Genomic DNA, 16,566 nt, shown 5'->3' on the forward strand with positions numbered 1-16,566 from the left:
TTATTCATCTTCAGCCGGTTCAGTTTTGATTATTTATCAAAATTAGGGCGAAAATCTTTGATTGCTACAAGATTTTTCTACGAACATGGAACTTTCCCCTATTTCACGAAAATGGAAACACCTGTTGAAGATAAAACTGGTATCTGCAACACGTTTCATAAGCGTGGGAACACAGTTATAGCTATTTGTCTATTTACAATGATATATTGAAAAGTAGCCTTGTAGCTAAAAATTCAAAATGGATAAAAATAATAAAAAAAACTGGACACGAGCATAGAATGGATAAGAGACGAAGACTGATGGCTGAATGTGCAAGGAGATCGAAGGATATTTCCGAATATTTTTGTAAAATATTCAAGGGTGACTCACACTATCATTATATTTTAAGTATTATTACTTAAGTATTTAAAGTATTATAACTGAATATTATTATACCTACCTTGTAGCTCCCCTTTTCGCTCGAGCTCTAACAACCTGATCTCTTCGGCAAAAATACAGTTCAGCGTACGTTCCAGTAAGAAATACAGAAGGAAGGAATAGAAATGATAAAAAAGAGAAAAAAATATACAATCGTAGAATATTTTCAGGGTTGTTGGCGTTCTGAGAAAGATTAGTTTTTAAAATTATTTAGAGCACAATTGGGATCTGACTATCGTTCTATTTTCTTGACTTACTCCTATTTTTACTCTTATATGCTACTCTTTTATCTTTACTCCTAGTTTTTCTGGTGTTTTACTCAGAATTCTTCGTCATGTGAATAAGTCCAAGTCTCTCGATAGTGATGGTGTTTGCTTCAAGTTTTTGCTAATGAGTGTCGTGAATTGCTGAAACATTTGCAGTTATTATTTTAGATGTGCTTGGCACAGTTCATGTTGTGTCTTGTTAGTAAGCTATTTCAATAAGCGCTGCCAGACAATAGCTTGAAGTTCGATTTTCCGCCCTTCCAGCTTGGTTTTGGAAAAGGTATGGGCTGCGGTCAAGCTTGCCATACTGTGGGTCGGCCAATAAAACAAGCTGTTGCTAAAAAAAAAAAAAATCTGTATTGCTTGACCGTTCATATATATAGTACTTTTAACAAAGTAATTTATTCAAATGTTTTATTTTCTCTAGCAGTGTCTGGCGTTAACCTTTCTGTTGTTTCCGTGCTGAAGTATTGTTATGCTAGTTCTTCAGGAGGGTGAAGCGGAATGGTACACAAGGGGAGCATATTCCTGTTAAAAAAGGGGTTAGGCAAGGCGCCGTGTTATATCTGAGTATATTTAAGTGTGTTCTAGAAAAAAATATTCCAGTAACTCCATTAATGCTTATTATGGAACTACTTTATTAGGAAACAGTTTTAATTAAATGATAACGAAAATGTTTTTATCACTCAACATTACTCAAGAGTTGAGTTGTAACTCACCAATGGACTGGGTCTCAAATCGTAATGATGCTCCACGTGCTATAAAAATAAATAAAAATAAACGTTTTCTATGACCTGAACTTGGCAATTTAGCCCCGTGATAAATTAATAGTGCCTTATGTTAACTAATGATAAATTGAAATAATCTTTATACGAGTCTGAGAACCAAGATTTCTAAAATTTTTCTTCTTGTTGCGTCAGGAATACGAAGTTATTAAAGTTTATACGACTACCTTTTCCCATAAGAAAACTTACATACACCCAAGGAAAAAATTGTTAAATATGTTAAATTTCAGTTGTGCTGTTACCGAAACCAAGCCACAAAACATTACTTTAAATATACGTTCGAAGATAAAACTGCAATGTACGAACAAAACGAAGTCCAGCTTATAGTACTGCCGATCGGTACAAATATTTTAAGCTTTAATTTGTAATTTTGAGAAATTTTATTCGCCATTTCAATACTGTGCATAATATCGATTTGAAAATTGAATATCATGCATCCCTTCAATTCAACAAAAAATTATATTTCTTCGGTAAATACGTCCAAAATTTAAATTAATCTGTTTTGTGAGCTGTTCCTAGCACACTTCTAGACGTTTCAATCGACAATAAAAAACCGGCAGAACTAAAATACAATATGATATAATAATGCAGTTAATTTCAAAAGTGGTTTCCACAAAACAAGTTTTTCAAAGAAAAGAAAAGTCTCATTAAGCCAAAAATGAGCAGAAATAAAGCCAAATAATACTCACTCGTAAAACTACCACAAATCACTATCAATAAATAAATGAAACTCAAAACAAGGAGAAATCACAAAAAAAAAATAGCCGAGACAAACTCAAAATCAAAATAAATTTATGAGTAGGGCCAATAACCCTCATACCTACTCAAGACAAGAACATAGTTTTCGATTTCCTGAAAAAAAAAGGAATGATCATGGATTGTCAGTTTGATATTTATTCCTGGCAATATTTTATTTACGAACGTAAAACAAGTGAAAAGATTTTAGATGGATTTTGCTTTCATTGAAGCGCAATTTATAAAGCAATACAACAGGTACCTGAAGCTAAGCGAGAACTTATTTCTCATTTTACCTACAGTCGTTAGGGTTAATCAAATAGTGACGAATTTGTATTTAGTTTTTCTTACGACAAACTACTAACCTGTTTTGTCTTGTGACCGGAGTTTTGTTAATTGCCTGTATGCAGAATAGCATATCTGAGTTTTATGCTTTTATTTTATTTAAAAATTTTAATTTGAAACTGACTCTATTTGATTTGTTCTAGTTAGTTAAAAAAAAAGAAAAAAAATCTCAGCTTGAATAGAGAGGAGAGCTGAGGTGGTACCTGCTCCGTAAAATTCATATTATTTTTGGGATTTCTTTTTTTAGCTCCAAATCTTTTTAAGTTTTATTTATTTGCTCACAATAGTAAATTGAACCTGTTTTCATCAAGGTTGAAAGGTTGTAAATGCAGGGAAATGAGAAAATATTGACTACCAAGACGAGAAACAAAACAATTGAACCTTGAAAAATCGCTAAAAAAAATTTTACGTCATTTTCAAGCGTTCCAAGAACCCATCCCATAAATTTCTCCGTTCTATTTCCAACTCCTTTGTCATTAGATTAATGATTCAATCTGATTGAGGCGTTACAAGAAAAGTGTGTTCACCTTCTTCCGGATGAAACGGTACAAGGATTTTGAAGGAAATACGCCAAAGATTAATTGAAGAAGTCTTTGTTTTGGCAAATCACAAGGACACCAAAAACAAGTCTACAAACTAATTTTTTCAAATATCATTTTAGGAAATATACTTCAGTCATAATTTGGATGTTGGTTAAATGAACTAAAGATATGTATCTACTAGTAGTTTGGATGTTTATATTATCTTTTACTATGGGAGGACCTACGGGAACGGTCATTTTAATTGATGAGGGTAAAGGTAATAGTCATAGACTCTATATTTTCATCTGTAATATGTAATGTTTGGTAATAGCCAAATGTCTTATCGGGTAATAGCCCGAAGTTCTTAGGAATATAATTGTAATCCGAAGGAGTACCAATTTCCAGAAATTAGATATATCAGGTGGCGCGTACAAAGCGTGGTAGAAACGATGCCAAATTTTTACTTTTGTTCTAATTATTTAAGAAAGACTCCTAAAACGTGACGACCGTTTAATTAGAAGGTTTTTTTTTAAGTTCTAAAAAAAATTAGCGCAAAGAGTGAGGTATTGAGGAGGGGTTAAACCCCCCTTGCTGCTTTAACTAAACAAGGAACACTCATTTTTGGTAAAAAAAAAACAGGCTGTTGGAACTTTTGAATCTGTTCGTGTAATTTCTATTGGATTTTTGAACATTTTGCTGTGTTTTCAACGACCCTTTGTTGTTGTTTAGGAAGAGCTGTTATAAAACTGTCGAGAAACTCAGAAAAAACGTCAGCTCAGTCGTCAAAGTGCTAGTTCTTTCAAGTGTTAAGTTCTGGTTAAGGTAAGTCTGTTAAGTAGGCTGAGTTTTCTTTGTGGGCTGTAATAACCCGACGGGCTATATTCCGTGTAGTCGATTGGCAGCCACATGGGGGGGGGGGTTCTAGTTCTAAACTCTTGTAACGGCAGATTTTACTCAAAGTTGACATCCATCAGGAACGATTTTGAGGTAACTAAGAGCTTTTTAGGCTTATAATCTTTTAAGTTTAAATTGTATCAATCTCCTTGTCGCTCTAGTAATATTTTCCGTATGCTTAAGTTTGAAAGTCATGTTAGCGGTAATAATGATACAGGTTTACTTCACTGAAGATGTCCAAAAAGTTATTATAAAAGTAAATCAAAAGCTTCTGTTCTGTCGTTCCAACCTTTGCGAGAACGCCAGCTGGACTGAGAAAGTTAGTATTTAGAAACTTTTTGTTGAACCTTGTTTGAACTTTTGTTGAACTTTTGTTGAACTTTTTGTTTGTAAGTTCTAGTCAAAGTGTTAGTGTAAACAAGAAGTATCTTAATAGTATAGCACGTAATAAAATCATTGTTATATATTTATCCATCTTCCTGTATAGCCAAATGGAGGCTTAAGATAACCATTTATTAAAGAAAATACCCTTTCAATAATATACAAAATATAGCTTCTCTGCATCCTTTTCTGAGACCCCTCCCTACCCTAAGGGCAATAATCAAAAATAATTTTTAAATTTTGTTTCTAGGAAAATCAAGTTTTTTATGTCTATTTTGTCTTTTTAAATTTAATCGTCTTTCCAATATAGCCGATTGGAGGTTGAACATAAATGACGATCATATTACCCCTCCTCCACCAGGAATAAAAATTGTAAAATTAAAATGCTTAGTTTTTCCGTTTTTTCTTTGAATAGAAGCTGGACCCAGAATGAATAATTGAGAAGCCTGAACCATGGAGCTAAAATACCCGAGTAATAGTGGTTTGTTATATGCCTGAAAAATTCTTGGATGACAAGAATGTGGTTAAAAAATCATCATACTCTGTACGGTTCTAGGCGTTTACCCCCTGGAAAATATCCCCTGCGAAAATAAACCATTAGTATTTACCCCCCACCTCTCCCTCCTCCCCGTGGAACCCCTTTCCCCGGAAAATACCTCCCGAGGAAAATACTTTCCTGAAAAAATCTCTATAGAAAATACCCCAACTCTCCCGCGGAAAATACCCTTCCCCCGAGGAATATAAGGCTTTCCAAATTTGATCATTTTATTTGAGTTTTGTTTTCCTAATTTCCGGTAGGTGAAGGAATTTTGGTTTTTGCGTATTATACGCCATTCACTCAAGTTTACATTATGTAAAACCCGATAAAAACCGGTTTCTTCGTTAGTTTCTTTCAGCTTACCGTGAGACAAGATAAAGACAAGCGACAGAACAGATGAGAAATATATAGTAGGTCTTGTGGAATGGGCAACTCCTTTCATATAGGCTACTTAATAATTTCTACTCCTTTTATGTTTTGATGTTACTCCTTACATTAAGTCGAGAAAATTTGTTTTTTCGATTTAATTTCCAATTGTTTTTAAATAATACCAGGAAATCCTGCTCTCTCTCTCTCTCTCTCTCTCTCTCTCTCTCTCTCTCTCTCTCTCTCTCTCTCTCTCTCTCTCTCTCTCTCTCTCTCTCTCTCTCTCTCTCTCTCTCTCTCTCCAGTCTAGTTCTCACTCTAGTTTATGATGTGTAAACTCGAGAAAACACGGTTTCTTCGTTCGTTTCTTTCAGCTTAGCGTGAGATAAGTCATATAAGGCTTTCCAAATTTGATCATTTTATTTGAGTTTTCCTTTTTTAATTTCCGTAGAGTGAAGGAATTTTGGCACTTGTGTATTATACGCCACTCACTCAAGTTTATACTGTATTAATCTCGATAAAAACCGGTTTCTTCGTTAGTTTTTTTTTCAGCTTAGTGTGAGACAAGATGACAAGTGACAGAATTAGCGTAAGACAAATCGAACAAAAGTGACAGAATAGATGAGAAATGTATAATAGGTCTTTTGAAAAGGTCAGCTCCTTTCATATACTGAATAATTCTTATTTAATTTGTATGACAAGTCATAAAAGGTTTTCCAAATTTGATCATTTTATTTGAGTTTTTTTTTTATTTCCGTAGGGTGGTGGAATTTTGGCACTTTGGTATTATACGCCACTCACTCAAGTCTACACTGTGTAAATCTCGATAAAAAATGGTTTTTTCGTTTTTTCGTTTTTCGTATGTTTTGTGGAAGGGGTAGCTCCTTTCATATGCTTAATCATTTCTGCTCCTTTTACGTTTTGATGTTGCTCCTTACATTAAGTTGAAAAACATGTTTTTTTAAATAATAATATTTAATAATGTTTTTTTTTAAATAATAGGGGGACATCCTGCTCTCTCTCGATGGAAGATTCCGTTACTTGTTTATACGCCAGTCACTCAAGTTTACGTGCAAACTTGACGTGTAATTTAATGTGTAAACTTGAGAAAAAACTGGTTTCTTCGTTCATTTCTTTCAACTTAGCGTGAGATACAAGTCATACAACATTTTCCAAATTTGATCATTTTATTTGAGTTTTCTTTTAATATCCGTAGGGTGGAGGAATTTTGGCACTTAGATATTATACACCACTCACTCAAGTTTACGCTGCGTAAATCTCGATAAAAAAAAACCGGTTTCTTCGTTAGTTTCTTTCACTTTCGCGTGAGATAAGTTAAACACAATTGACAGAATACATGAGAAATATATAATAGGTCGTGTGAAGGGGGCAACTCCTTTCATATACTTAATAATTTCTTCTTCCTTTACGTTTTGATGTTGCTCCCTACATTAAGCTGAAAAAACCTGTTTTTTTAATTAATTTTTTATTGTTTTTAATTATTACCGGAAAATCCTGCTCTCTCTCAATGGAACATTCAGTTACTTGTTTTTTATACGCCAATCACTCAGGTTTACGATGTGTGAACTCGAGAAAAAACTGGTTTCTTCGTTCACTTCTTTCAGCTTTGCGTGAGACAAGTCATACAAGGCTTTCCAAATTTGATTATTTTATCTGAGTTTTCTTTTAATTTCCGTAGGGTAGAGGAATTTTGTCACTTGGATATTATACGCCACTCACTCAAGTTTAAGCTGTGTAAATTTCGAAAAAAAAAACGGTTTTTTCGTTAGTTTCTTTCAGCTTAGCGTGAGACAAGTCGAACAAAATGACAGAATAGATGAGAAATATATAATAGGTCTTATGCAAGGGGCATCTCCTTTCATATACTTAATAATTTATGCTCCTTTTACGTTTTGATGTTGCTTCTTACATTAAGTTGAAAAAACTTTTTTTTTAAATTTAATTTCTGATAGTTTTTAAATAATACCAGGAAATCCTGCTCTCTCTCTCTCAATGGAAAATTCCGTAACTTGTGCATTATACCCCACTCACTCAAGTTTACGATGTGTAACCTCGAAAAAAAAACGGTTTCTTTGTTCGTTTCTTTCAGTTTAGCGTGAGACAAGTCAAAGACAAGTGACAGAATGAGCGACGCTTGAGTGAATGGCCTATAATACACCAGTACCAAAATTCCTTCCACCTACAGAAAATAAAACAAATAAGAGTCAAATAAAATCCTCAAACTTTTAGGGCCTTATTACCGGGGGGTATTTACCAGAGGGTATTTTCCACGGGGAGTATTTAATGCAAGGAGGGGGACTTTTCCGTAAGGAGTGCTATTTTCCTCAGGGGTGGGGCTATTTTCCAGGAAGTATTTTCTACGGGGGATATTTTCAGACAAAGTTAACGCCAGAGAGTGAGGGTATTTTGGAGGGGCAGATTCTGAGGGTGGAGGGGTATATGCTGCTACCCATTCTTCGAATGGCATATCAAGAACATTAACCCTTAGGACGCAAAAAAACGAAAAAATGAAAGAAATAAAGCACGCGAAACAACTATCCTGCCGACTTTATCAAAATAGTGTGCGCTCATAAAATTTAAAAAAAACTCTCTTTTTGAATTCCCACTTTCAGCACGTTTTCCTTTTAAATTATATCTAAAACATAGCTGTTATAAATACCGTTTCTTCGTTCCTCGCAACCTTCTACACGGAATTAAACCTGTTTATGTCCAAAATGCTACTCAATGTTTCTACTTAGAATCGTGCCTCAGATAATGATGCATCTTTATAACAAATGTTAAACATTCGAACTGGACTACCGTGCAGGGGAGATGGGCTTAAACTAAGTACCCCCTCCACTCTATTGAAATAATCACTATATTTTTCATTTACTTTGTCTGTTTTTGGTACTTTGTATGAGCTCAATCCTGCCCTCTACCACAAAAAAACAAAAAAGGAGAATAAAAAATGCAGATCTAATCCAAACTCTTTATTTCATATTTATAGTTTGCTTTCGGCGTTCAAATTATGGAAGAAAGTTAGAGAGAAAATTTGTAAGAAGCAGTCATGATGTTACAAATTTGGAAGCTTGCCAGCTAATTTGTGCAAGGGAGTCTTCATTTGATTGCAAAGGATTTAATTTCAAGTGAGCCCCTCTTTTATTTGCTAAACTGCTTGTTTACACTTCTTCTTATATATTTCGAATTGCCTGATCAACTGATTCTGTCAACATTTTCTTATTAGTGTGTCACCCAAATGGTTAACTGTGAAATGACTTAAAATACGTTAGATTTCCAGAAATATTATTTTTTCTTTGAAAATATCTTTTTCTGGCTCGTCTTTGAGATGGGCTTTATGCTAAACATTAGACCCAATAGATTGGTCTATACTTCACGAATCTGCTCAGACTTCCAAGCTATGGTACTTCTAAAGGTGTTATATTACATTTCAGCAACCTTTGGCTTACTGCCTACCCCTGTAGAACTATTTACTGTCATTTCTCTTATATGATCATCGTTTCATTTTGATTCAAGTATTTTTGTGTCGTTTTTGGTACTATCGATTCAACTTACAAAATGAACAAAAAGACCCCGAAGATGGAACTGCTGCACAAAGAAACTACCATATCGATACTCGAGATACTAGATCTAATTGTAATAAAACCAAGTAACAAATGAAAGTTGAAATTTGATGGTAATTTATTTGGCTGACCTACTGAATCATTAATCATACTAAAAACACTAATTGGGGTGTTGTTGAACTTGTGACTCACCCAAAGAGGTGATTACGTCACTCACTCAAGTAGGAGATTTCACCTGTAATGGAACCCGAAAAAAATCCAAATTAATTGCAATCTGTAATCAATTACGTTTGATTGATTATCTTTCATTTTGCTTAATTATCCCATTGCAATGGATTTCAGACAGTTAGTTGGTAAGGAAAACAATGATGTTTTTTGAACTATCACTTTTTTGGAAACAGGAAAAACTGAAACAGACAAAAATATAGGTTGGAAACAAAAAACTTAGATAAGAGAAAAACGCAAACAGAAAAACAACAAAATGAGAAACAGCAAAACCATAAGCCTCGCAATCGAGGAGCGTGTATTATATATCGTAACACACAAATAACTACAATGTTATGAAAAAACATTAAGTCATACCATTACTCATACTCCCGCTGACTGAGATAGTTGGAGAGGGGACCATGAAAGCCTAAATAACGACGAAGACCACACTGTTATATTCTCAAAAATCTTATATATGAAATTCGGTTGATTTAGTTGAAAAACTCAAAAACATAAATATTTCAGAAAATAGAATTATCAGTAGCTTTGACATTGTGTCTATGTATACAAATATTAATGTAGCAGAATCCGAGAAATTATTAGAAAATAAAATAAATGAATATTATGACTCAATAGAAGTTTCAGCAGCAGGATTGGATTGCAACGTTTTAATGACCTTAGTTAAACTTTGTGACAAGCATTCAATGTATTTCCAATTCCGTAATTCTTTCTACCAACAAATAAATGGCTTACCCATTGGTGCGCCTCTTTCCGGGTTATTGGCGAATATTTATGTAGAGCAGTGGTTCTCATCCGGGGTCCATGTAATGTTTCCGGGGGTCCACAGGCAAAACACAACAAATTGGGGGTCCATAATGATATTGGGGGTCCATGAAGAAAACCAACTCAGAACGCTCTTTATTTTTAAAAATTCAGTTTCTACTGTAATTTACAGTTCACTTTATATTGTGTTCACTGTGTGATACACCGTCAACACTTAGTTGCAAAGAAAATGAGTGCATGTCTGCATGATGCCCTTACTTTTGTAATAAAAGTAGTTAACCATATTAAATCAAATTCTCTCCGAGACCACCTTTTTCGTGAATTCTGTAAGCAAAATGGAGAAAAGTTTGGGCGGCTTGTATCAAACAGTTCGTGGTAACGAACTGTAGTAAGGAGCGACCCGGCTCAATAGTAACCAAAACTCTAAAAAATTGAATTTTGATATCAACAGCTACACCAAAAGAATCGCATTTTAATGCTGATATTAAATATATAAGTTTCATCAAGTTTAGTCTTACCCATCAAAAGTTACGAGCCTGAGAAAATTTGCCTTATTTAAGAAAATAGGGGGAAACACCCCCTAAAAGTTATATAATCTTAACGAAAATCACACCATCATATTCAGCGTATCAGAGAACCCTACTGTAGAAGTTTCAAGCTCCTATCTACAAAAATGTGGAATTGTGTATTTTTTGCCAGAAGACAAATCACGGGTGCATGTTTATTTGTTTGTTTTTTTTTGTTTTTTTTTTTCCAGGGGTCATCGTATCGACCAAGTGGTCCTAGAATGTCGCAAGAGGGCTCATTCTAACGGAAATAAAAAGTTCTAGTGCCCTTTTTAATTGACCAAAAAATTGGAGGGCATCTGGGCCCCCTCCCACGCTCATTTTTTTCCCAATGTCAACGGATCAAAATTTTGAGATAGCCATTTTGTTCAACATAGTCGAAAACCATAATAACTATGTATTTGGGGATGATTTACTCCCCCACGATCCCTGGGGGAGGGGCTGCAAGTTACAAACTTTGACCAGTGTTTACATATAGTAATGGTTATTGGGAAGTGTACAGACGTTTTCAGGGGGATTTTATTTTGTTGGGGGGGGGGGGGGCTGAGGGGAGGGGGCTATGTTGGAGGATCTTTCCTTGGAGGAATCTGTCATGGGGGAAGAAAAATTCAAGGAAAAGGGCGCATGATTTTCTAGCATTACTATTAGAAAACAATGAAAAATAAACATGAAAACGTTTTTCCAAATGAAAGGAAGGAGTAGCATTGAAATTTGAAACGAACAGAGATTATAACGCATATGAGGGGTTCTAAAAATACTTTAGCATAAAGAGCGAGGTATTTAGGAGGAGATAAATACCTCGCTCTTTATGCTAAAGTATTTTTAGTAATTTCAACTATTTATTCTACGGCCTTTCTGATTCAGGGGTCACTCTTAAAGAATTGGGACAAAACTTAAGATTTAGTGTAAAGAGCGAGGTATTAACGAGGATACAAACCCCCTTGTATACATAATAAAAATATAAGATTATGAAAGTTTGTTACGTAAGTTGCTAATTTATAAGTTACGTATAATTTTTACTAATAAAAACGTTTGTTAAAAATTAAAAGTTCTAGTTGCCTTTTTAAGCAACCAAAAAATTGGAGGGCAACTAGGCCTCCTTCTCCGCCCCTTATTTGTCAAAATCGTCTGATCAAAACTAAGAGAAAGCCATTTAGCCAAAAAAAGAATTAATATACAAATTTCATTTTAATAATTTATGTGCGGAGAGCCAAAACCAAACATGCATTAATTCAAAAACGTTCAGAAATTAAATAAAAAAACTAATTTTTTTAGCTGAAAGTAAGGAGCGACTTTAAAACTTAAAACGAACAGAAATTACTCCGTATATAAAATGGTTTGTCCCCTCCGCAATCCCTCGCTCTTCACGCTAAAGTTTGATTCTTTGTCACAATTCTATTTTTTAAAACAATTAAAAACTTGACTCTTTGCCACAATTCTGCTTTTTAAAACAATTAAAAGCTTTAGCGTAAAGAGCGAGGCATTGCGGAGGGGACAAACCATTTTATATACGGAGTAATTTCTGTTCGTTTTAAGTTTTAATGTCGCTCCTTACTTTCAGCTAAAAAAATTAGTTTTTTTTTATTTATTACATACAGAGGTGAGATGGCTATCAAAGGGGAATTGTCTTAAGCGTTTTATTGCACTTTGGGATTCTATTGTTTCCTTTCTTTCTGACACACATCTTGGAGCAAAACTGCTTGCAAATAAATGTGATGTGTTTTACTTATCAGATACATTTAAAAAATTTAATTCACTTAATAAACAGCTCCAAGAAAATTCTGATCTGATATCTAGTAAAAGTGCTATTGCTGCTTTTCTAAGGAAACTACAGTTGTATAAGAATAATATCAGGCGTCGTGCATTTGAACAGTTTCCTTGTTTGGCCTGCGTTAACAGCGATTTGCAAGATGAAGATCTTGCATTATCTGGTGATAATTTGGAAAATATACATGAAGATATGCAAGCTCGGGTGGGCGACCTACTCGGGATGGATATACCGATTTGGGTTTCAATTCCTTTCGAAGTTAATGTTGCCGAAATAGAATTATCTTCCCAGGAGCCCCTCATCGAATTACAAAGTGATGAAATAATGCGTGCAAAATTCCAAGATGGAAAGTACAATATGTGGAAAACAACCGACGTTGCTACAAAGTACCCTTTGCTCTGGGATAAAGCACAGTTCTACGCTACTACTTTTCCTACATCTTATCTTGTTGAAGCGGCATTGCGTTGTGTTTCTCAAATGTTATCAAAAGATCGCAATACACTTGACATTATGAAAAGAGGTGATCTTCGACTATCATTAACATCAACAGAATCAAATATAAATAAATTCGCCGAGAAGAATCAAGGAGGCACACTCGTGCCTCTTTAAAGAGGCGAACCACGACAATGTTAAGCGATCTTCGGTTCCAGTGGTCTCAGAGGGTTAGGGAGGAATTCATTTCGTAGCCCGAGCTCCAACTAAGAAACCTGCCAAATTTCATCCCCCTCCGACTTTTCCTTCATGGGGAAAATCTGGCCGAAATTTTCGACCCACCAACCCCAGCCCCCCTTTAACGTTGTCCGATAGGGCTGAAATTCACAAGTTAAGGTTTCCTAGGGCCCAGGAGCTTATCCGAGAAATTTCAGCTCGATCTGATAACTCCTTCCCTGTTTTCCAGAAACCACGCATAGCCACTTCATGTTCATATTCTTTTTTTTCTGCCACGCCTACAGGTCACAGCCGACATCGGATCTGGGTGTACGAAGACTCATTCGACGCGGAATTCTCCGAGTAATTTTGCTTGAAAGTTTCGTCGGAAAATCTTAACCCCCCGATTTTCTAGCTTAGAAAAACTCCATTTCCCTATAAGAGCCCATGTTAAGTTTTTTGTTGTTAAAAGTTACGAATTTCAACATCAAGTACATCAAAATGATCAACTCGACATGGTGAGACTGACTGAAAGCTTCAAAAAATTCTGTCTTAATCCGTAAAATTTTTATTTGAGAAAAATGACAGAAACCCTTTTTTTGTTTTTCTGCCACGCCTACAGGTCACAGCCGACATCGGATCTGGGTGTACGAAGACTCATTCGACGCGGAATTCTCCGAGTAATTTTCCTGGAAAGGTTCGTTGGAAAATATTAACCCCCCGATTTTCTAGCTTAGAAAAACCCATTTCCCCATTAAAGGTAAAATTTTCTCTTGTAATAACATCACTTGTTTGAAAAATTCTGACAGTAACAGCGGCTTGGCTAAGCGGGAGCGTGCTGGGCTCATAACCCAGAGGTCGTTGGATCGAAACCACTAGCTGTTAACTTTTTAAAATTTGTGAAATTAGGTAATTTTGTCAGTTTGAATTTATTGATACAGAAAGGGAGAAAATAACCATGGAAAATTATTATTAAATTACATCCACCATGGATTGTAGAAAAACGTACAGAAATAATATGAAAAAAACTTCGTTTTCTTAAAGAGTTAAAGAGGCTGCGTCCCAAAGTCGAACCTTAAAACGTACAGGAATTAGGAGAGGCAGTAGGGGGGCTGCCGCCCCCCAAACCCCCCGCTTTTAAAGACTCTTTTGTACAGGTTTTTTGTTGTGGGGGGCTGCCGCCCCCCTAACCCCCCGCTCTTGGCTTCGGAAAGGCCCTCTTTTAATTAACAAAAATTGAAATGAATGAATAATGGAATAACTTCGAAAAATGTTAAACACAAGAGGACAGGAGAACCATTGCGCCGAAACTAGTAATTAGTAACAATGAAGTCCCTCTTCATTATTAATTATTAATTATTATTATACTATTTAATACTATACTATTTAATTATTATTATAATACTTATTAATTATTATTATTGTTATTATTATTATTATTATTATTATTATTATTATTATTATTATTATAGTGGAATATTTTATTTGTATTAAATTAGTTTTCATTTAAAAATAAAGCTGAATCGTATACTATTTCTTTGATAATCAAAACCTTAAAATTTATATTAGTGAAGAATAGAAAATTGTTCTTATGTCCAATAGCTATGAAGGGGTCCACCAGGATAAAAAGAAGGGAAAAGAGGTCCATGAGTAAAAAAAAGGTTGAGAACCACTGATGTATAGCATATTGAAAATTGGGCATTAAATTCATATTTTTTGAAACATGTCTTTTGGACGTTACATGGATGACGTTTTCACTTTGGAACTATGAGGAAAATGAACTTGGGTTTTTAGATCACCTCAATACATATGATAGGAATTTACAGTTTACCTTAGAAATTGAAATTGCAAATAAAATCTCATCCCTAGATGTTCTAATTATTCGTAACTTAGATGAACTTAATTTTACTATTTACAGAAAACCAACACAAAACAATAGATATTTACATTTTGAATTAAACCCACCCCACACAAGTTAAAAGAGGTGTCGTAAATCTGTCGTCGATCGTGCCCTAAACATTTTTTCTGATTCCTGCATCACAGCTAAACTAGACTTAATCAGGGACATACTTTTTGGAAATGGGTATCCTCTTTTATTTATTAATAATACAATTTACCGTAGAGTGAAAAGACACTCCCATAAAACCAACGATAATTTACCATGTGAAAATCCTGATAAGCCCCAAAACATAATTTACCTCCCATATATCCCAAAAATCACTAGAAATCTTATAAAAGTGTGTACACAAAATAATCTGTATGTTGTATTTACCAATAATTTGAAAATTATAAATCTTCTAAATTCTGGTAAAGATAAGACTCCAGTTACTCGCCAAAGAGGTGTCTATCAAATTCCCTGCGACTGTGGCAAATTCTATGTATGGAGAGCCCATCAGAATTTCAAGAAACGCCTACAATAACATAAAGGTGATATCATCAAAGCTCTGAATTCTAATATTACTTCCGTTTCTTTTGATTCTGCTTTAAGCAGCCATGTTTTCGAAAATCCTAGCCACAAAATACTCTTTGAAGAATCCGCCATTATTAGCAATGATCTAGGCATAAAGCAAGTAGTTCGAGAAGCAATTGAAATCAAACAGGTCGTGGTAACGAACTGTAGCAAGGAGCCACCCGGCTCAATAGTAACCAATACTCTAAAAAACGGAATTTCGATACCAATAGTTACATTAAAAGAAGCGCATTTTAATGCTGATTTTAAATAGATAAGTTTCATCAAGTTTAGACTTACCCATCAAAATTTACGAGCCTGAGAAAATCTACCCTATTTTAGAAAATAGGGTGAAACACCCCCTAAAAGTCATATAATCTTAATGAAAATAACACCATCAGATTCAGTGTATCAGAGAACCCTATTGTGCAAGTTCCAAGATCCTATCTACAAAAATGTGGAATTTTGTAGTTTTTGCCAGAAGACAAATCACGGATGCGTGTTTATTTGTTTTTTTTTGTTTTTTTTTCCCAGGGGTGATCGTATCGACCCAGTGGTCCTATAATTTTGCGAGAGGGCTCATTCGAACGGAAATGAAAAGTTCTAGTGCCCTTTTTAAGTGACAAAAAAATCAGAGGGCACCTAGGCCCCCTCCCACCCTCATTTTTTTCCCAAAGTAGTCGGATCAAAATTCTGAGATAGCCATTTTATTCAGCATAGTCGGAAATCCTTATAACTATGTCTTTGGGGATGACTTACTCCCCCACAGTCCCCGTGGGAGGGGCTGCAAGTTGCAAATTTTGACCAGTGTTTGCATATATTAATGGTTATTGGGAAATGTAGAGACATTTTCAGGGGGATTTTTTGGTCGGGAGGGGGGTTGAGAAGAGGAGGCTATGTGGGGGAAATTTTCCATGGAGGAATTTGTCATGGGGGAAGAAGATTTCCATAAAGGGGTGCAGCATTTTCTAGCATTATTTAAAAAAACAATGAAAAAATAAATATGAAAAAGTTTTTTTCAACTGGAAGTATGGAGTAGCATTAAAACTTAAAAAGAACAGAAAATATTACACATATAAGGGGTTCACCTCCTCCTAATACCTCACTCTTTACGCTAAAGGATTTTTAGTAATTTCAACTATTTATTATACGGCCTTTGTGATTCAGGGGACAAAATTTAAGCTTTAATGCAAAGAGTTATCGACGAGGTATTGACGAGTGGGCGAACCTTCTCATATACGTAATAAAAACATACGAACATAGAAGTTTGTTACGTAAGCTAATTCGTAAGTTACGTATATCTTTTACTAATGAAA

At 34.8% G+C, this 16,566-nt stretch overlaps 1 protein-coding gene across 2 annotated transcripts in view; it reads left to right on the plus strand.

The window, feature by feature from the left end:
• The first annotated feature begins 3,198 nt into the window (after positions 1-3,198).
• LOC136036511 (uncharacterized) overlaps positions 3,199-16,566 on the plus strand; it is a 97,730-nt gene continuing 84,362 nt past the window's right edge. For both annotated transcript variants that reach the window (XM_065718803.1, XM_065718804.1), the window contains exons 1-2: positions 3,199-3,346; positions 8,256-8,394. In XM_065718803.1, the coding sequence (XP_065574875.1) occupies positions 3,259-3,346; positions 8,256-8,394 (227 nt within the window). In that variant the 5' untranslated portion in view covers positions 3,199-3,258. The remainder of the gene's footprint in view (positions 3,347-8,255; positions 8,395-16,566) is intronic.

Source organism: Artemia franciscana, chromosome 15 (assembly GCF_032884065.1).
Source record: "Artemia franciscana chromosome 15, ASM3288406v1, whole genome shotgun sequence".
In the NCBI taxonomy this organism is placed as follows: Eukaryota; Metazoa; Arthropoda; class Branchiopoda; order Anostraca; family Artemiidae; genus Artemia; species Artemia franciscana.